The sequence below is a fragment of the Emys orbicularis genome, chromosome 2 (genome assembly GCF_028017835.1).
Source record: "Emys orbicularis isolate rEmyOrb1 chromosome 2, rEmyOrb1.hap1, whole genome shotgun sequence".
Classification (NCBI taxonomy): Eukaryota; Metazoa; Chordata; order Testudines; family Emydidae; genus Emys; species Emys orbicularis.
Genome location: NC_088684.1, coordinates 174,869,526 through 174,892,150, shown reverse-complemented (window position 1 = coordinate 174,892,150; position 22,625 = coordinate 174,869,526). Strand labels below are relative to the sequence as shown.

The 22,625-nt window shown below is 41.9% G+C and overlaps 1 protein-coding gene across 1 annotated transcript in view; it reads right to left on the bottom strand.

The window, feature by feature from the left end:
• GABBR2 (gamma-aminobutyric acid type B receptor subunit 2) overlaps positions 1-22,625 on the bottom strand; it is an 878,387-nt gene that overhangs the window by 5,733 nt on the left and 850,029 nt on the right. Inside the window, exon 18 of the mRNA XM_065399110.1 lies at positions 4,012-4,129. Coding sequence (XP_065255182.1) covers positions 4,012-4,129 — 118 coding nt within the window. The remainder of the gene's footprint in view (positions 1-4,011; positions 4,130-22,625) is intronic.

Here is a 22,625-nt window from a genome sequence, read left to right as displayed (position 1 = left end):
CCACAAAAGCTTATGCTCCAATACATCTGTTAGTCTTAAAGGTGCCACAGGACTCTCTGTTGCTTTTTATAGAGATCAGCTTTCCTTTAGAAATACTGACTTAACTCCTAGTAACTCAAGAAAAATACAATTTTAATATTCTAATCTAAACAGCACTCATGAGTTTTTAAGTGGAAGAACTTTCTACAGTGATCAGTTTCATACATGCCTACAACTTATATTTGATTAATGCCTTCAGTTAGTATTCAGCTTTATGATGAAAGGTCAGATTTTTAATTATTCAAATATATTGGTAATGCTGAGAGGTAATTTAAACTAAAACTCCTCTTTTTACATTGAAAGCTTCAGAACTTGAAGAGCTGTAAGTGTTGTATGCTGATAATAAAAGGAAGTGAATTGATTTTTGGTTAGTACAGAAAGAATGAGTTGACATTTTCCAAAGTAAATGGTCATACTGTCTCTTAGGTTTGCGTGAAGCGGAAATATTTAACTACTTTAATTCTAGCTCTCTGGAGTTAATTATTTTAGATACACATTCCTGAGGTCTATTTGCTGAACTTTACTGAGTGCCCCTAAAGCTGTGAATTGTTAAACTGCTTCACCAACAGGTGGTTCAGATCAACCCTAACTACTTCAACCTTCAATTCACTTTTTACCAAATTACCGAGTGTTAGTAACCTTAAAGACACGTACTCCACAACTCAAGCTGGAAAAGTGATCATGGACACATTAGAAGTGCAGTTCTACTTGTGGAGAACACAAAGGTTAGGTAAGAAATGGTCTCTTCTTAAAAAGGAAATAAAAAATTGTAGATCCCTAATCCCAGAGTCTAAAAAGTGTTATGGTTCCCCTATAGGTACACATTCAGTGGTATGAAACCTAAATAGCAAAACCTGCTTTACAAGTACAAAAAATAATAGCATCTCCCTAAAATAGGTGCAATATAGTGATACAGAATCACTAACACAAACATTTATTTTAAAATGAAAAGAAAAGACCCTTCAGAGAGCACAGTGCATGAGTTTGGAAAAGGAAAACAGAGAGAAATTTTAGACCAGTTCCTTGCCTTCAGTCTAGCTGCTGTAGTGCCCCAAAGCTTCTGGAAACCAGTGAATTTGCACAGGGGAATGAACTGAAGAGCTGAAGGCTCTGTGCCACCCCATCTGTGCATTCCCCAGCATGTGGAAAAGGGATGTGGCTGCTCAGTGTGTGTTACACATAGTCCTCTGTGTCCAATCTGCAGAGGATGTGTGTCTGCTACAGCTCATCTTCAGAGCCTGCTCTGTAACTTAAGCTAGAGACACTCCTTTTCACCTCCGGAGGTCTGTAGTATCAGCCATGATGTTGGCTAACACACAAGTGTAGCATGTGCCTTCACCACTTGACATGAATGATTTGTAGGGTGACAGCAGCTGCAAGCAAAGGGTGGAGCTTGTTATATCTGTGCAAAGTACATGTAGAATGCTACCATTTCGATTTAGGAGCACTTTATTAAGTGCTTTGCATAGGTATAAATGACTGTATAAAATGCAAGGCAATGAAGATTCAAGACCATTACCTTTGTGGAACCTCATTTTCCCCTCACCTATCATTAGCCTGAAGGAAGGCTGCTGTATCCAACAAAATGGTGATTTCTTTTGTGCTTAATATGCATTAGGAGTTCTGGAGTATTTGTGTTTGGATATCTTTTCATGATATAACTCTATCTTTAATATAACAGTACTACGTTAATCGGTTGTGTATTAATCTATGCACACTACAGCATGTCTTGTAAATGGGGTTGAAATGGAAAAGGCACCTAATACCCACACATTAAGGGAGACTGCTCGATCTCACCAAACTGTGCATGCATCCTCTTTTAATGTGGGCCTTGCTTTTGTGAACTGACCAAATATTTTCTTGGTATATTTTTCCAATAACAAAATGCACTGGCAATTCAGGTCCCTGTGGATTTTCCTGCATCAGGGCACTACAGGTATAGTAAAATCCATGTTTCTGTGGATTCGGTCATAGCTGGCATCATATAGCATAAGTTACATAATGTATGGCTAGATGCACAGTCTGATCCACAAATCTCTCCAATAGCTTTATGCACCAATGCACGTGCACTTTTGACAACAGAAACTAGATATGCTACGTCAAATCCTGTAGTGAGCCAGACAAATGCCTGGCATAACTGTGGGGCACAGTGGTGTCTTGCTGCTACCTTTCTGTCCCCCTTAGCTCCCAATCTTTTGGGCTACTGGAGGCTGAACTGGGCTGCTCTAACTTGTGCTGGTGGATAGAGGCTCCCAAGGAACCATTCTGCTGTCCAGGACCACTCCCTATCATATGGAAATCCTCATTTTCTGCCTTAAGGAAATTTTGCATCTCCATTGCAGCAGTGCAAAGGGGATTTACCAAAGGGCGAGGATCTGCCCACCTGTCAAAGACCTGTGATCTCCGTAGAAATCTAGACCTAAATTCTATGGCAGAGTCCCCTGGTTTCTGAATGACTCCAGCATGACAGATTGGAAACTCTGCAGCAGCTTCAGGTAAAAAAATTTTTTTTTAAAGGAGGCTGTTTAATTGCACGTTAAAACAAATATTATGATCAGATCAAAATCTGTTGTTTTATGTTGATACTAGATTCAATTTATTTTATATTAAACATATTTTACTCTGCCCTTACCATTTTCAATATGATCCAGTTTTTTGTATAAGCAACATGCAGCCTTAAGGGAGCCAATATGGTCCAGTGCGCAGGGTACAGCAATGAGACCTGGGTTCTATCCCTGACTGTGCCACGCGGCTGCTGGGTGGCCTTGGGCAAGTCACTTAACCTCTCTCTGCCTCTACCAGGCAGGTGGAGCTTGTCAGCTGTACTAGGCGGTGCACCTAGGAGAAGGAAAACTCTGATTCCAAACCAAGAACATCAGGCCTGACCAGCCAGTTTGTAAAAGGTATGCCGATGCTCTATGGGTCTGCACTGCCAACCCTGGCTACTGGGACAAGGCAAAGAACCACGCAACCTTAGGGCTTGTCTACATTACCCGCTGGATCAACAGGCAGTGATTGATCCAGCGGGGGTTGATTTATCGCATCTAGTCTAGACACGATAAATCAACCGACGAGCGCTCTCCCGTCGACTCCGGTACTCCACCGGAGCGTGAAGTGGAAGCAGAGTCGATTGGGGAGCGTCAGCCGTCGACTTACCACAGTGAAGACACTGTGGTAAGTAGATCTAAGTACGTCGACTTCAGCTATGTTATTCAGGTGAAAGCTGGAGATTTGGGCAGCTAGGCAGAAGATTTTGGGGAATTCTGGCATGACATGAGGCATGGGCAATGGTTGAGGAATGTAGGATAGCCATATTAGGTGGATATTTCTGCTTAAATGATCAGCAATGAGTAGCTACCAATACTGAAATTTAAGCAGTTATTATTAGGATTCAGTGTTAACAGCGGTTTGGGATGAATGCAGTAGTTCACATCTTTTCTAACTACTAGTTTGGCTGACTGCATAATTGATAATAAAGTTGGTAAAAATATTTTCTACAAAATGTTTTTCCATTGAAAAATGCCATTTCGTTGAAACTGAACTGTTTAGTGGAAAGGTAGTATTTGAGGAAAATTTAGTTGGGGGGAAGAGGGGGTTGTGAGGGTTAGTTAGTGCTTATAAAGTGCTTTGAACATATGGAGTGTTCTGAAAAATCAGGCCCTAGGTGTCCCAAGTTGGACACAATCACTGAGGCACCCCAAGTTAGTGGAAAGTTCTTCAAATATTGACATTAAATGTGTAAGTGATCAAGTAATTAGAGTATTAAAATCCATATGCACAATTGGCCTAAATTAAGGTTGCACAGGCAAACTCAAAAACTGTCATTTCCTCATTTTTGTGTGCTCTAAATAATGTTTAACAATAAGTGACCCATGGTAAAACATGACCAAAATTTAACTCTCCAGTTAAAAAAACGTTCTCAGTTCCTCTCTGCATTTACCACTAACCTGTTTTCACCAATATGCTACTTACTGTTCTGGAGAGTTGATGTCTTCTATAGGGTCTTTGCTTGTTCTGGAGGGCTCTGTTGTGCTCCACTGTGCTTGTGGATTTTGATCAAGGTGATTTTTCAAAACAGCTTTCTCACCATCTGGATGGGGGGAAATGTTTAAATTGTATTTACTATGATGAAATGAAAATGTATTTTTTAAACGATTTCCTTTTAAAACATTCAATATGTTCTTAGAGGCATGAAGTGACCCTTCCATGCTCTCCAGTCCAACAACATCTCTAATTTCACTGCAACTCTCAGCCTTTTTCTTCTTTCCCTCACCTCAATTGGTTGGTGCCCACCTCCAACTTCACTCTCTCTTCCACACTTAATTCCTTCAGTCCTTTCTCCCTTTGTTATGTCTGACTCAATAATTCCAACGCTGGCTTAATCCTCACATCTTTCTCTTTCATCTCCTGCTTTCAATGACTCTGAGCACCTTTGGAGAAAATTAAGGACTATACTGACTTCCCTCATTCTCTCTTCTTTCAGATCTGCCTCAGTCCTTGACCAATACCAAGCTTAGTTACTAATGTGCCATTAACCCATAGAAACTCCATCTCGATTTTCCATGCCCCTCCTCCAACACTTGCCAAATTCTGCAAAAAAAAAAAAAAAATGTTGACACAATCTGGCAATACCTTTCATTCTCTCAATCTTTTCCCTCCTTTCTATGGTTTTCCCAAACCACCCAATTAATCGCGTTTTTTATTTTCCCCCTTCTATTGTTTTTGTGCATCTTCCCATGTAGCCCTTAATAGATGACACCTGGAAGAGACTGAGAGGGAACATGTTCCTCTCAGTTTTGTTTACTGTCTTGTTGTCCATCTACATGCAGTTGCAGGACGAATGTATTCTCACCCAGACTTTATTTCTTTCAATGTGGTTTCACCACTCTATTGTCCTACACTTAGAGCTCCCTATCTTTACATGCAAAAAGCTGCCCTCGCCTCAGTTAAATCTTTCCTTAAAATATTCTGTGAAGCCTATCAGTGGTAATTCTCCAGTGGAATAAGTATGCAGCATTTCCAGTACTGGATTAAGGCAACCTGGGGCAGTAGTCATATCCTAATAAGTGGAACCCCAGTAGTCCTACTCACCCTGACCCCCTGAGGTCACTTACATAAGACATTTAAAAAATGCATAGGAGACTTATCTGTTTGGTATAATTTGGAATTAAGGGGCCTTCTAAAATATTAATGTGTAGCTGTTATCACATAACACTTAGACCGCATACTGCCCTTAGCAAAGACGGCCACCGACTCTTCACTTGCTTCTTGCAGCGTGCATCTTTCCATCTGATGGCAGTATAGCAGTCTGCCGTCTTTGAGGGCAGACTGGCTTCACTCCCTTTGCAATCTTTGTAAGACAGTGGCCATCTTTGCTAAGGACAGTATACAGGCTAAGTCCCACGGAGAATAAGGGGAGATGACAGTCATTTTGAGACAGTTATAATAATAATAATAATATATGGAGATATACCTATCTCATAGAACTGGAAGGGACCCTGAAAGGTCATTGAGTCCAGTCCCCTGCCTTCACTAGCAGGACCAAGTACTGATTTTGCCTCAGATCCCTAAGTGGCTCCCTCAAGGATTGAACTCACAACCCCAGGTTTAGCAGGCCAATACGCAAACCACTGAGCGATCCCTCTCCCCTTGTTGTCTTAACTGTGGGTTGTTTGTGACTTCAGTCCCACTGAGAACAATGTCATTTTGAAAGAGGACAGTTCTTGATGAATTTCTTTGAAGGAGAAGATTTGATGTGCCAGCCACTGTTGAGGGAGAAATTTGGAGTCATGAAGAACAATGGCAAAAAATTACCCTTAATCCTAAAAATTTCTTAAAAAAACAAAAACAAAAACAAAAACAAAACTGCTTGTGCCAGATCTACTCAACAAAGAGGGCAAAAGGAGAAACTGGGAGTGATAGTTCAGCGGTTTGAGCATTAGCCTGCTAAACCCAGGGTTGTAAGCTCAATCCTTGAGGGGGCCATTTAGGGATCTGGGGCAAAAATCTGTCTGGGGATTGGTCCTGCTTTGAGCAGCGGGTTGGACTAGATGACCTCCTGAGGTCCCTTCCAACCCTGTGATTCTATGATCAAAAACTAGGACTGAAAGGTAATAGAATATGTATAAATCTATTAAAGGTATTTGTTTCTGATACACTAGAAGCACAGTCAGTGTTCTCTAGAACAGAATAGTTGATGCACTTTGCAATGGTGCTAGTTAAGGCAAAATGGCTGTATGCTGAATACCACAAAGTCACACAGACAGATTATAATGACATGTGATGGACTATGATGATGAGTCTAAAAATGTTATGTCTCTTCCTGAGAAATGAGGGGAGGTTGGATTAGACTTCATGTATAATGTGATATTTTAAAATGTACATGACAGAATGTCAGTCTGTTTCTCAATAGAGCTCTTAAAATTAACAGACAATGCCCATTCTCGCATTTTAGCTAACTGGCATGCTTATGAAGAGAAACCTATGTGGCTAGATAGTCAAATGGGCCAATTCTGCTTAGTTATACCAATGTAAATCCAGTGTAATCCCAGAGTCAGTGAAGACACTCTTGGGATTAAACAGGTGTAATGGAGCAGAATATGGCCCAGTGTATCTGTTCTCTCTACATTTATAGAACGTCTGCATTACTAATGTGTTCCAAATCTTTTGTGACCATTCCCTCGTGGAAAAGGATATTTTAGTAGAATTGTCTTTTTAATGAGGGAACTGAACAAGGAGAGGGTCAATGTCACAGTTACATGTCTAGCTGCTTCAGTCCCCTTTCTGGTCTCTGAGTCACCCCATCAGATGCCAGGCCACAAGCTTTTACCGCTTCTGGGGTGGAATTCCAAAATTCTCCCACTATCAGATGGGCCTGGTGTTATAGTACCCTGTGGTTCTTCCCTTTGGGAGTCTGTGATCAATGGTGTATACATTGTTCAGACAGCCTTCTTAAAAAAAAAGTATTCTTTATTTTAAACAATAGAAACAAAGAATTTTAGAGAAAAAGCATTAAAAACAAACAGTCTACCTGCATGTCTGTCTTATCACCCCCTAGGCAGGCCCAACTCCTTCAGATGCCCCCAGTGTGGTGTGTCTTAGTCTGGTTTCCCTGAACAGCTGAATAGGAGGCAAAATCTTCAAAGCTAATAGTCCCTTTTTACAATCCTCAAGTGTTTGCAAGGAGGTGGTTTATCTTGAGCCATTCTTTCCCTTCCTGCCTGTTTTTTCAGACACACAATCTCCTCTTGTGTTAAGCCAATACAGTCACGCAGAGAACATCTCAACCAAGTCAACAGACAATATTCATAAATCATTACAGAGCAGCTCCAAATCCATCAAGGTAGTTGTTTGCTACATATGAAAAGTGTGACTGTTGCAAGCATAAAGGCAACGTGGAAAAAGGCATGAAGGTGAAACTGGGAGAAGAACACAAAGGGTGCAGTTACGGAGGAGGCTAGGACGGCGTGAAGGGAATGCGATGATGAGTAGCAATACACCAGAGAAAAGACAACACTAGAGAAAAGCAGCAACAGAGCTGCAGAAAGCGTTACAAAGGCTGACCCATGGTTTTTATGTATTATTTCTATTGCAGTAGCACCTAGCATATGGAAACCTCAATCAGAGGCCCTTTTGTGTTAGGTTCAGTAATACCTGTAAAAATATCCCCAAAGAACTTACAATCAAGATTAATAATGAGACAAAACAGATGGTGAAACAAGGCAGTGGGTTGGGTGTCAGGGAAGGAAGATGGGGTAACAGTATTATGAGTGTTTTTGTGCAAACTAGCTATTCTAAACATGTGTTATTCTGTAGTCATAACAGCACAAGCGAGTCTTAAGGAGTGATTTGAAGGGAAAAAAGGATTAACATAGGAGAGGATGCCGAAGTGAGCAGTGTGTGGGAGTGCTATGGTCCAAAGGGGTAGGAGCAAAGATTTTCGGTATATTGGATGGACTAGTAGTGAACTTGGTGAGAAGGAAGGAGGAGGCTAGAGTAGAAGAGTTACTTTAGCTGAGGCAAGAAATGACCATACAACAGGGATAAGGATTTTAGTTGTAGGAATGGAGAGGGAAGGACAAAATTTAGAGATGTTATAAAAAACGAAATGATGGGATTTGATAGCCTGGATGTGAGGGGAGAAGAACAGAAAGGAGTCGAATCTGACACCAGTTAACATAAGAAGTTTAACATTTTGGACAGCGGTGAGGGTGGGGTTGGGGGCGAAGAGAGCTGAAGTGTGTTGTGTTTGCTGCGGCAGCTACTGTCATGTGGGTTCAGCTTTTATTTTCTATACCTCACATTTTTATGTATATTATTCTTGGTATTTTCATAAAAGCCTTGTGGTGTCTATAAGCAGAGGCATTAGACAGGAATGCTTTTTTCTTTCAGAGATTAAAACAATGTTTGATGTAGAGCTGATTAAGGTGACAGTGTAACACACTGACTTTATGATACAGACCAATTAAATTAACAAACAAAGTTACATCTGGCAAATTTTAGAAATTAGGGATTGAACAGACCTGTGGTTTATCTAGTCCACTCCTTTTTTAGAGCATTATTGTTACCCATACTACATTTTCTAGCCAATTGTCCAGTCTGGTTTTCAATGTCTCAGATGAGGTCCCACCATTTCCTGTGGGAAACTCTTCCACAGTTGAACAGAGCTCAGTGCCAGGAAGATTTTTACTAGTGCTCATGGCTGGCTGGTGCTCAAAATAAGTGTTGGAGCTGGGGAGAGCAATTACATACCCGCTCTCCTTCCCCTCAACCTGCCTCCCACCCAACAATAATTTTTATCTCCCAAATTAGAAAAAAGAACAATTGAAATATTTGAGGGCTCTTCCCCTTCCACCAAAACATAAATCCTGTCCTCTCCTTCAATAGCTCCTCTGCTGTAACTCCTGCTGCTGTTTCCCTACTCCTCCTGAATATGAGCAAGCACCTGCTCCATTCACCAGGTTATAGGCTCCCCCTTTCACCCTTCTAACTGATTTACAGACCCCCCATGCTCCCCCTTTCCTCCTCAGTTGCAGGCTGCTCCTAGAAGCCATTGATTTGCCAAGCTCCTCTCTCCTTCTGCCCCAGTTTTCCCCACCTGGGGCTGTTCCTGATGTGGGGGTGGAGCTCTGCACTCTGATTCTGGGACTACCTTGATTCTGCCTCAAAAACCAGCCTATGAACTTATGAAGTGCTCAGGAGGAGCACTCTTAGGAGTTGGAGACTCGCCAGCGCCTTCTTTCCTGAATTGCCCTCTCTGGTACTGGACTGAAGATGCTACAATCTGCCAGCCCCTACTCCCAGCCCACCTGCTCCTTGCTCTTTCCAGGGTGCTTTAGGAGAAAAGGGAGAAAAAGTCATCAGCCTAAAAGGGGGTTAGTTTGTTTAAAGAAATAAAAGAGGAGATTTCATAGGTGGGGTTTAGCCCCATTAGTCCTTCAATACCTGAGTCACCCTCCAATTTACACATCCTTCTTGTGTCTCATTATTTGATACCCTCTCCTATCATTCTAGTCAATTCCTTTCCCTTCTTGACAGTATATGTAAGCGTACCCATAGAGTATTGCCACCCCAAAGTGTTCATGAATCAGGCCCCCCAAACTCATAATTGGCTTAAAATGACTTTTAAAATAATAAATGTTGGGTTATTTTTACTTGACATCTCATATTTTCAAGCTTTACTCCACAGCCAGGAGGGCTAGGAACTTTCATTTTTTTTAAATGAAAACTACAATTCTCCCAGATCACATGCCTCCAGAAGCTGAGCCTTGAAGAAAAACACCAAATGTCCCAAGGCTCACAATAAAATTATGAGAATTGGCAACACTGTATATAGACAAAGCAATGGTAGAAACTTAAAACATACAACCTTTTGAGAGCAAAGGGAAAGGACTTGGTTGAGATATCAAGGCTGCAATTTAAATTTCTTGCGCACATAGACATGGCACAAACAATAATAGTGACAGTATTAACCAATGGGTTTATTATATATATATATATATAATTTCATCATTTGGTTCACATCATAATTATGATTTATGTGCAAAAATAGGTGGAAAGGAAATAAAGTAATTGCACTGGCAAACTTTCAAGCTTCCAATTACCTCTGAAGCTCAATATTGGCTTGAACATCTCTTTCTTATTGTCTTCTCTTTCTTTGTTCATTAAGTACACTACTTAAAATTGCCTTCTTCCCTCTTCAAGGTGCTGTTTGTTACTACAGGATGTGAAACCTCAAACTGAATGGGTTGCACTGAAATGTTCTAACTCACTTTAAAACTGCATTTCCATTATCTGAAGGCAGTTTCTAAAGCACTCCACATTCTCATCTCATGCAGGTACTTAGAATCTTGAATAAATAATGCCTCGGCATTTTCTATTCACAGAGCAGTGGCAAGAGAGCCAGGCAGATATCAAGTACTTTACATGGAACAGAACTTATTGGAAATGCAAAATCCAGTGCCCAATTGTCATCGAATGCCAGAAAGCTTTAGCAAAGAACTTTTATTCATCTATGGTAGAGAAGTGAATTCCAGTTACAAAACTCACAAGTGTACAGATCCTCTCACTTGTTATAGTTTCTTAAAGAAACATGAACTATTTCTATAGGTGCCATATACGTTTCTGTAAGTTTAAATCTCAGTGTCATTTGTACGGTTGTAATTTTATTAAGGCTCTTTGTTACTATGCTTAAGTTGCAGCAGCATTTTAATGGTTTGCTACTTGATGAAAATACTTCTGTTTACCCTCTTTCTCCCGGTTTGATCATTACTTTCAATTCTATTGGAAAACATATTTTACACTCCACTCATTAATAAATACAAGTCTAATACTGACTTGAGGAAAACTGGCAGGTTTAAAATTCATACAGTTTTAAAGCCAGATAACCTAGCTGTATTGTTAAAGGAATCAGAAATTTTTGAGGCAGATTTTTTTTTAAAAATCTACTTTAATTTTCCCCATGTATGTTGTTTGTTTCCTTTGGACAGTGAAAACAGACCAATCAATTTCTGTTTTGCCAGCAATTTCTAATGAATTTCATATTTTGGGATCATAAGTCGGAGATGACAATCTGCAGATTAGAAACACTACACCTATTAAAAATAAATCATCTCTTTTGAAAAGAATAAGATAAAATGACCGTATTCTCAGTTGGTATAAATCACATAGCTCCACTGAAGCCACTTCCCAGCAGATGACAGTCTGGCCCAACCCTTCTAATGAGGTTAGGCTTTGAAAAAAGATTTTATTAAACAAAGCCTGGGCAAAATTCTACTCTCATTCCACTGTAAATGTGAAAAAACTCCATTTATTTTAGATTTACATCGGTGTAAATGAGAACAGAAATTGAACCACCTACATTTTGGCCCTAAATGGACCTCACAGCTATTGTTATTACTGTTGTGGTATTGGAGTCACAGTATTAGGGTGGCACCCAAAGGCCCCAATCAGGATTGGAATCCATTTGCTCGGCTCTGTACAAACACATAGGAAGTCCCCTATTTTGAAGCAGTGTCCCTTTAAAGTCATATAGATCTCATTTTTGAAAGCCTTTGAATCTATCTGTGGTTCAGTCTCATGCTTAATGCCTTCATCAAAGCAACTTCACTGAGGTATCATCTCTCTCTTCTGTCGCAGATGAACTTCTCTTTTCCCCTGCGGTTACTAGCACCCTGCCTTTGAAGTTTGTTTTTCTTTGAAATATTTCTACAAGAGGAAAAATTGTAACACTAAAAAACATTGGAGGCTGGTGAAAACTGACGGTAGATAGGCAAACCTGACCCACCAAGATGTATTCTGAGTCAATTTACAGCAGCGAGTAAAGATTATACTGTGTCTGACTCAAAACATGATGGGTAATACCTTCCCTGAGCAAACTATAGTGCTAAAAAGAGAAAATTTGCTAATGTGACAAGCAAAAAGTCAGAGTTCTCTTAAGTAGGGGGGAAAAAGAGTTGCAAATCACTGCCTTTAACTTCTTACTATACTTCCCATAGTGCAGATGTCATTCATTGATTCTCCCCACAAACTGCTCTACAACTTACTACATAGATGTAGAGATAAATCAAGGAATTCTACTGAAGAATATAGAGTTTGGTTTTATATCAAAAGTCCTGTCATCCATGAATCATTTATCATTTCTTTATCTCATTAAATGCCAAACACAATGTTAATGCATAATTGACTGCATATTTTAAATGATAAAATGTCAGTAAATGAAAGATTTAAAATTCCTACGCCAACATAAAATTAGCCACATTACAAGTATATTTTTTTCCTGTTTTTCTTGTAGGGCCAAATTCAACCCTCATATACACCTATTCAATTCTCATTGACTTCTGTGGGATTTATGCACAAGTATTTGAGAACCGAATTTGCCCTTAAACAGAAAAAGGGAAGAAAAACTCAGGAGTCAGAAGGCACCCATTTCCAGCTGTGAAAAGGATTAACAAAAGATCAAGGGGAACCTTCCTTTAGCAGATTTAATCAATAGCTCTTTAGAAGACAACCGGTTACCAATGAATTAATGAAAGAAATAAACTAACAGCTACAGTAAGTGCAGGTCTACTCTAAAAAGCAACGTTTAAAATGGCATAATAAAGTACATCATTTAGTAGGTGAGCATATTTGCTCATTTGCAAGTAAAAAGAGGTTGAGATCCCACGCTGCATTTCTTGGAGGCATAGCACAGAAGGCACAGCCCAAGGGGAGAGGAGTTTGGCCTGCTCCAGAGGACTACATGGCTTCTGGCAGACATCTGAGAAGCCCCAGGATTGTTCCAATGTATGGCAGCGTCCTGAGGGCTACTTCACAGTCTGAAGCAACCCAGAATCTCTGTAGCAGTATGCACTAAAGAGACACCCTGTCCTTTCTTGACAGGACCTTTCCTCTCCCTGATACACCCTCTACACTGGGACAGCGTGGGGAAGCATGGGGCCACTTATGGCAGCTCAACGCTGTGCAAGTGCCATGCTAATTCTCCTGTGGGCCCTTGAGCACATTTCTGGCTCCAATACACTGTCCAAGTGGCTAGGATGGGGGATAAAATCTATTCTTTTTTTAATAAGTGCCAACCTGGGAAACTCAATCTGGACTCTTCTTGCTTGTACATAATCACCAGTAGCAAATATTCTGCAGGCCAAATTCTTCTCCAAAGGGTGTTGTATACAGTGTAACAGGATGGAATGTAGTGTTACAACTGGAACACAACTAGCAATTCTGTTAGTAGGCAAGCCAGAACAAAATCTAGCTCTGTCACTCATAACTCTGCAATGCTAGCAGAAGCAATGCGTTCAAAGAAAATAAACTATCTGAAGAAAATAACAAATAGCGTTGATGGGATGTTACAGTTGAAAACATTTCTATTTGGTTTGGGAAGCCATTTGATTCTATATCGCAGAGGTTCCAAACTTGGCCCCAAATAAACTAAATGCTTTCCTAATATTACTTTTCCATGTAAGCAATTGCTGTAGATGCCACAGGAGTGTTATGGGATTATGGATGGGAGGTGAGTGTCTTGGACAATCTGTCTATAGGTAGGGTATATCCAATGAAAATGTTTGTGCTGCACATAAGGGGTTCTCAAATACAGCACAGCACTCCTGATATAAAGAGTCAAACTGGGAGTTGCAGGTGCTCAGCACCTCTTGTGATTTGGCTCTTTATTCACATAGCTAGAGCGAGCGAATATAGGTTGCTGTGGTGTGATAGGGGTTTTTTAATGGCACAAGTTTGGAATGGTCACATTTCTCACACGTGGCAATGTGGATCGTGGAGCTCATCCCAAAAGAGTGTTCCTAACACCTTCATATTCCACTACACCACTGTGTGTGTTCTGGCCAAGATTTTCTACAGTTAAACTCATAATTCCATATTTGAGATGAATGGGAAAATCAAGTAGCCTATTTAGGTGTTTAACTACAGATTTAGGAGCCTAACTTTTGCTCCTATTTTAAGAAATGTCTCCATAATACACAAGTGTGTGCTGTGGTATAAAGATTTTTATTAGGGATGAGCTGTACGGCTTACTTGTGGTGTCATCCGACCTCTGAAATGTGGTCATTCCAAACTCATGCCAGTGATAGACAATTGGAACTTACTGCAAATATGTTCTTTTAGAACAGAGGAACACTGTAGCCTGGAGATTGGCTTAGGGGTTAACCATGCCCATAAGAGCAGAGGCAAATGATTTTGCAGTGTCCAATCTGCTCCCCCTATATAAGCCCTGGAACTACATCACAGCTCCAGTCTGATGTTACTTCTCTTCTTTATTGTCCTGCTAACGCTCTCTCTCTCTCTCCACTCACCAGCAGGCCAGACATGTACTATGGAGTTAGTACATACAGCCCATCCCCTGTGCCCAGACATAGGCTATCCCTCTGCCCCCAGGTGAGACTTGTGGCCACTTCGAACTCATGCCAATACCATCTTTCTATCAAGCCACAACATTAAGCATTCCCTCTCCCCATCTAAGTAGGGGCTCACAACAATTTCACAAATATGCTTCCCTTGTCTATTCTAAAAAGCTGCAGGGTCCAGCCACAGTGACCTCCTTTCTTCTGGGCACTGGCATCTCTAAATTTAGAGTTCACCTGCTCTAAACCTTCCCCTGTCAAAAGTATGTTATGGTATGCTGTAAACCACCATGCACAATATTTCCAGCTAGACACACCTGAAAATCATCTAAGAGACTGTCATTGCTACTGGACCCCACAACTTTAATAATAAAGGGATTTTGAAGGTTCATTATCTAAACATTTAAAAGGCTTCGGTTTGGCTAGAGCAAACAATGGGGTTTTATTTGTCTGGAGTTTTTATTCTGGCTAAACCAATTAATTAGTTCACAACAAAGAATTATCTTGGATACAAGAAGTTCTTGTGAGTGGAAGCAGTTTAATACAAAACAAACAAACAAACAAAAATGGAACCAGTGGCATTAAACAAAGTTCACTCTTAGGAGAGATTTTGTGTATTTTATATACCAGTGATCTGGAAGAAAGAATTTTAAAAAAATCATTAATAATAATATGCTGCTAGGGGACAGTACAATTTTGATTAAGCTGAATAGATTTTGAAATCTGTAATTCAGTGCAGATTTAGCCTAGGGACAAAGACATGAAAATGGAACATGCCCTTGGCATTTGCATGGTGCAAAACAATGAAAAGTCTGGGACACTGATGTTTAAAATTTGAATACCTTCAGCATGCTGTGGAAAAGTTAATTGAGCACAAACAAAATATGAGATACATAGAAAATTATTCTAATAAACTATTAGAAATAAGAGCAAGGTCACATTTAGAATACTCTTTACCAAGGGAATCATTTTTATTCAAACCACATATTCAAGAGTCCATTTGGCATAATTTAATGGCTCTTTTTTGCATGAACTATTGTTTGTGTTTTGTTATTTTTTTCTGGCGTGCCTGTCACTGGTGAAATAGTCCACGTTCCTTTCAAACACATTATAAAAGTGCTTAATTCCACTCTCTGGGGTTAGTTCTTGTTGCTGATCTCAGCCCAGTAATTGCATGACTCCAGCAGCTATATATGCTTTTTTAGGACATTGGGAACTTTCTGGAGCCATAACTAGTGTAACTATAAGTACAGCCACAGTTGAAAATATGGATATTCTCTGCCATGAAGGAAAAAAAGCTGCTCTGATCCAAGCCAAAACTTAATATGCTCAAAAACAAATTATTTTGACCTATTGCAACAATAGTACAACATTTTAATGATTGAAAGACTGTAACAAATATTTTCATTGAAGTAGCTTCTGTCTAGCTTAAACGGAGTTTGTGCCGCCGCAGAAATACGGTACCTGTGCCCATCTGTTTGTTAACATTTAAGCAATACACAATGTCTTATAGTGATAGACTCAAGGACTCAAGGAACTCAGCTTAACAAAGAGAAGCTTAGGGGGTAACTTGAATACAGTCCATAGTACCTGCATGGGGAAGAAACGGTTACTCACTGCCATAGGCGCCGACTTCCCCTCTTTCCCCTGGGTGCTCGATCCTTGCTCTGCCCCCGGCCCCACCCCCACTCCACCCCTTCCATGAGGCCTCGCCCCCATTCCAACCCCTTCCCCAAAGTCCCCACCCCAACTCCGCCCCCTCCCTGTCCCTATTCCAACTCTTTCCACAAATCCCCGCCCCGGCCCTGCCTCTTCCCCGCCTCCTCCCCTGAGCGTGCCATGTTCCCGCTCCTCCCCCTCCCTCCCAGAGCGTGCTAACACTGTCAAACAGCTGTTTGGCGGCGGCCGGGCGGGAAGCACTGGGAGGTAGGCGGAGGAGCGGGGACGCAGCGCGCTCAGGGGAGGAGGAGGAGGTGGGGCGGAGGATGAGAGGAGCTTGGCTGCAGTGGGTGCATAGCACCCACTAATTTTTCCCCCTGGGTGCTCTAGCCCCAGAGCACCCACGGAGTTGGCGTCTATGCTCACTGCAGTTCTTCAAGATGTGTCTCCCTATGGGTGCTCCACTCTAGGTGCACTTGCACCCCCTGCGCCTTCGTTTGGAGATTTTTCATAGCAGTGTCTGTTTGGCCCACGCATATGTGTTACTCCGCCTTGTGCTGCATGCTGTTGTTATATAGCACTGTGTGAGCTAACTGTCCTCAGTTCCTTCCCTACCATGACGCCCCATGACAGGGAACTCTGAAGCAGCGGGGAAGGAGGACGGGTAGTGGAGCACCCATAGGGACATACATCTCGACCTGCAGTTACTGCACAGGGTGAGTAACTATTTTCCCTTCTTCGAGTAGTTACTCTCCCTATGGGTGCTCCACTGTAGGTGACTCCCGAGCAGTTCCCCTTTAAGGAGGAGGGGGCTTTGGAGTCTGGCTCTGTTGTACTTTCTTCCATACTGGACTAAACACAGTGTTGGAAGCAGAGTTGTGAATTGTTGCAGTGTTCAGCAAATGTACGCAGAGAAGCCCAAGTTGCGGCTTTACACATTTCAATGATAGAAACATTCTAAAGAAGGGCTGCGGAGGTGGAAACAGACCTCGTTGAGTGAGCTCAGATGTCAGTGGGTGCTTCGAGATTATGAGATTGGTAGCAGTTGCTAATATAATCCTCTTGGCCAGTGATGGGATTATCACAGCAAATGTCACCATTCTGAATTTTTGTGGCTTCACAAAGATGTTGAGTTGTCTTAAATCTAGAATGGGTCTCCAACCGCTGCTTTTTTTTGGGACCAGGAAATACCTGGAGTAAAACCTCTTCCCTCTGTGCTGAGTAGGGACTTGTACTATTGTGACCAGCTGTAGAAGGGAATGCGTTTCCTGCCATAGCAGGGTCTTGTGAGAAGGGTCCCTGAAGAGGGATGGGGAAGGGGGGTTGGTGAGTGGAAGAGAATTGAAGTGGATGGAGTACTCTATGGAAATGTTTTCCAAATCCTCTTGGCCGTAGTCACGGACTCCCATGCCCAAGTGGTAAAGGGAGGAAGGTAGGTGAAACATTGCAGCTGGTATGAAAGGGGGTGGGAACTCAGGACCTTGACCATCCTGTCAAAATTGATGCTTTGAGGTGGAAGGTTGTGATGTTGAGGGCTGGGAGGTGGGTTGTTTCCTCCTCTGAAACCTCTGTCTTGTGTGGTGAGTTTCATATGGCATCTGCAAGCTTGGGAACTGGGTGGGATGGGATCTCTGCGCTGTCTGGGACCTTGTCACTGGGTCCTGGTGTGGTCTTTTGAGGTGTCTGAGCTGCTCCTGACTAGCCTTCCATAGCTTGCACATGGATAGGGCAATTCTTTGACCCTCACCTCTAAATAAGTCTAGCAGTCTGCTTCATCTCTGTTCATGGAGGTAGCCTGGTGCAGCCTGGGTGTCATAGAGTCATAGAATATTAGGGTTAGAAGAGACCTCAGGAGGTCATCTCGTCCAATCCCCTGCTCATAGCAGGACCAACACCAACTGTTGCCCCTTTGCTGTCCGAGGCCTTTCTATCCCCCTTTGCTTCTCTGCACTCTCCCCTTTATAGCAGACCTTGTTTCCCCTACGGGCTGCTGCAGCTGTGGGTGCCTCCCTCCATGACTGGCAGCTCTGGCAGCTGTGTGGGGGTGTGGTCAAGCTGCTTGCTTGTAAACAGGAGAGGCTCTCCTCGCTTTTCTGTCTATGCTCAGTTTAGGGTTTGTAGACCCCATTACAGACCTACTAAATTTTCTCTTTTGGGCAGGCGTGTAGATCCACAGAGATCATAAAGTGGCCCTGGGATCATTTAATGTATGCAGAGATTCATCCATGTTGCCAGTGAACACCTTAGAGCCGTCAAAAGGGAGGTCTTTATTATATTCTGGACCTAATTTGGGAATCCAGAGACATGAAGCCAGGAGGCTCGCCTCATAACTATTGTTGTGGAAAGCGAATGAGCGGCAGTATCGGCAAAGTCGAGAGAAGCCTGTAAAATTGGTGAAGAATAAGATTTTCTACCAAGGCGGTTGAGACATTTAAGATTTTTATCATAGGGCATAGATTTAATGTGGCGCTGCCTTCCACATTCGTTTACCGCCTCAACCACCAAGGAGTTAGGAGATGGGTGAGAAAATAAAAATTCTGACTTCTTAGAAGCAACGCAATATTTTTTGTTTGCCCTCTTGTACCTGGGAGGAATTGAAGCTGACATATGACAGATGACATTTGCAGGATCCAGGAGTGCCTTATTGACTGGCAGGGCAGTGGGGACAGAGGAGGCAGTAGGGAGGCTGTCAAACAGCTTATGATGCAGTTCTTTAATCTCCTTGATGGGGATCTGTAAAGAATACACGACACTCCTGATGAGATCCTGAAACTGCTTAAAATTGTCAGCCAGGGATGGTGAGGTGGCATTGACAGCTTCATCTGGGGATAAAGAAGAGATGTTCACAGTTGGAAAGATCTACTTGTCAACCCTGGCCTCCTGTTCCTCAAAAATCTCTTCCTGAGGCTCTAGTCTCCTGGAAAGGAAGGATGAGGAGGGCTATCTGTCTCTATGAAGGGTAGAGCTTGAGGACCTAGAGAACTCATGGCAATAAGCCACCCAGGGGTTCCAGTATGGCCAATGGGGTGGTGCATATGGCACGGGTGGCGGATTCCGCAGGTGCTCACCCCAGCGGGATGGTAGCTGTGGACATCTGTCATGAGTGAGCTCAGGCTCCTCAGGGATCTCAGGAAAACAGCCTTCCTGGGGGCAGAGTGACGAGCCTTGCACAGATATTTGGGAGGCTGAGGAAGAGTGTTCATCAGAATCCCCTTTCTCTGAGTCACTTGGTAATGGTGGGGCAGCAAAAGGAACTTGAGGTAAAACCATTAATATTGGACGGGTGTATGGAGATCTGGAGGCTCTCCGTACTGAGGAAGTGTGAGATACCACCATTGGTACTTGGTAGGAATTTGGAGATCTGGAATTTCTCGGTATCAGGAAAGATCAGAGCTGAGAAATAGTGAATCAGGGGTCTCTGACACTCTGAGGTCTTGGGGAAACTGGAATTCTTGCAGTACCAAGATTGTTGTTGGTCCTGTGTCCATGGCTTAAGCTGAAGTAATGGTAGCTGAAGGAGTGGATGGTAGCATGAGTTTGAAAGCTCCCAGGGGAATCTGGATGGAGCCCAAGCACTCTTTTTCTGTACCACGGTAGAGCTCTTCTTGCCACTGTAGTCTCCTGTCACTACCAATGGCCTCTCAGAGCCTGATACATTAGAGTCTCTAGGCTTGGTGGAGCTCTCAGTACCTGAGGAACCATCAGCCTCGTGGGTACCATGTTGGAGACCAATGGGATCTGGGGGAGCTAATGACTTTGACTTCTTTGAGGTAGATTCTCTATCTGGAGAACTTGGGGCATGGTCTTTGGAAGATTTACGAGAGGAATCTAGGGTCTTCCTCTCAAATGTCCTTGAGGAGTGCAGCTCAGAGATAGAAGAGGCAGCCAACTTACTCAGAAACCATCATATGAGGGGGCTCCTGGCCTGGGTCAGAGGCTGGATGTAGCAAGATCTCCATTATAAGGAGTTGAAGTTTTATCTCCCGGTTTTCTGGCTCTAGATTTTAACACCAAACAGAAGTTGCACTTTTGGGAAATATGAGAGATTCCCCAAAGCAACGGATGCAGCGGGAGTGTCCGTCGCTCCCCAGGATTGCCTCTTGACACGACAAGCAACACTTGAAGCCAGGAGAACATACCCTTGGAAAGGGTGAAAGACTCCCCAGGGGGTGGAATGGGAGAACTATCTAAAAGCTATATATATATTTATATATATTTTTGTAAAAAATCTGACTATAACTAAACTATTACTCAGTACTAACTACTGTAATACACTAAGTACAAAAGCTAAGAGAAACAGTTGAGGCAAATAACTCAACTCGGACAACTAGCTGAGGCTCCGTCTCAAGCTGGGGCAGTTGAGAAGGAATGGAGGATGGCTAGCTCACGCAGTGCTATACAGCAACGGCATGGAGCATGAGGTGGAGTAACACACATGCACGGGCCGAATGGATGTTGCTATGAAAAATCTCCGATCAAAGACGCAGGGGGTGCCAGAGCACCTAGAGTGGAGCACCTCGTGGGACACTACTCGAAGAAGAACAAATATTTAAGAATGGTCTCTTCAATCTAGCAGAGAAAGGTATAACATGATCCAATGGCTGGAAATTGAAGCTAGACAAATTCATACTGGAAATAAGGCATAGATTTTCAATGGTGAAAGTAGGGCTGTCAAGCATTTTAAAAAAATTGTGATTAATCATGAGTTAAAAAATTAATCACGATTAATCGCAGTTTTAATCACACTGTTAATAATAGAATATCATTTATTTAAATTTTTGGATGTTTTCTACATTTTCAAATATATTGATTACAATTACAACACAGAATACTAAATCTACAGTGCTCACTTTATATTATTTTTTATTACAAATATTTGCAATGGAAAAAAGATTTTAAAAAATAAAGTATTTCAATTCACCTCATACAAGTACTATGGAGTAATCTCTTTATCATAAAGTGCAATTTACAAATGTAGATTTTTTTTTTTACATAACTGCACTCAAAAATAAAACAATGTAAAACTTTAGAGCAGTGTGTCTCAAACTTTTTGTGCTGGCGATCCCATGTAGACTTAAAAAAAAATGTGATTCCCCCCACTAGAAAAAATTGTGATCCCCTACCTTTAGCCCCCCTTGAGGCATGGGGTTCCGGCCTTCAGCCCCCGTGAATTAACACATTACTCATGCTGTGAATTAATCCTTAATTGACAGCCCTAGTGCAAAGTGAAAGGCCATGGGGATTTATCAGTTGGAAGTGACAGAGAAGGAATAAGACCTGGGTGCATTGATTGATGACTATGAGCTGCCAATGTGATGCAGCTGTGAAAAAGGTTAATTAAGTCCTAGGATGCATCAGGCAAGGTATTTCCTGCAGAGATAGGGAAGTGTTATTACCACTTGTACTATTACAAGGTACTGGTGAGACCTCATCTGGAATACTGGATGCAATTCTGATCTCCTATGTTTAACAAAGGTGATTTCAAACTGGAACAGGTTCAGAGAAGGGCTGCTAGGAGGATCAGAGGAATGGAGAAACTACCTTACAAGAGGAGACTTAAGGACCTTGGCTTGTTTAGCCTAACAAAACAAAGGATGAGGGGAGGTATGATTGCTCTCTATAAATACATCAGAGGGATAAGCATCAGGGAGCGAGAGGTGCTATTTAAGTTAAGGGCCGGGGTAGTACAAGAACAAATGGATATAAACTGGCCATCAACAAATTTAAGCTTGAAGTTAGATGGAAGTTTAAGGCCCAGAACAGCCTTCCTAGGGGAGCAGAGGGGGGAAATAAACTAACTTGTTTCAAGACTGAGCTTCATAAGTAGGACTATTAAGTGATTAAAAAAAATTAGTCGTGATTAATCATAGTTTTGATTGCACTGGATAAAAAGACGGTGATATGTAGCTATTGCAAGGCTAAGTTCTAATACCATTGAAATACTTCAAGTCTGCAGTACCATCTACACACTAAACATGCTTTCGCCTCCAGATCTTGTGCTACAGATAACCCACCGACAGCAAATGAATCTCTCCAGCCGTGACAGAGTAACCTTACAGAGTTTCAGGATCGCTGCAAGCCCATGTATGAAAGAAAGTACAATAGCTTAACCAATGCTATTGCAAAGTGAATAGCTATGGTCTGCAGACTATTCAACATTGTAAATGACAGAGAACCAAGAGATGTTATTCAAATTGCATTTTCCAATCAGTCACACCTCCCGAGGAATACATGACCTATATCACAATGAGAAGACTACAAAGTTTGAGCTTCTGAAAAATGCACTGCTTGCTGTGACTGGTGATCCTTGGACATCCTTGAGCAATCACTGCTATCTTGGGAGTCACAGCACATCTGATTGATGCTGCATGGACACTGCAGTCATTTGCTTTAGCAGTAACACCTACTGAAGAGAGACATTATGCTGAAAAATGTGTAGAGCATTTCTTGGATGTTGTGAAAGAATGGAATATTCAAGAAAAGGTAACAACAATTAGTACTAACTGTGCGATCAAAACTGTGATTAATCACTATTAATTTTTTTAAATCACAATTAATTTTTTTTTAGTTACT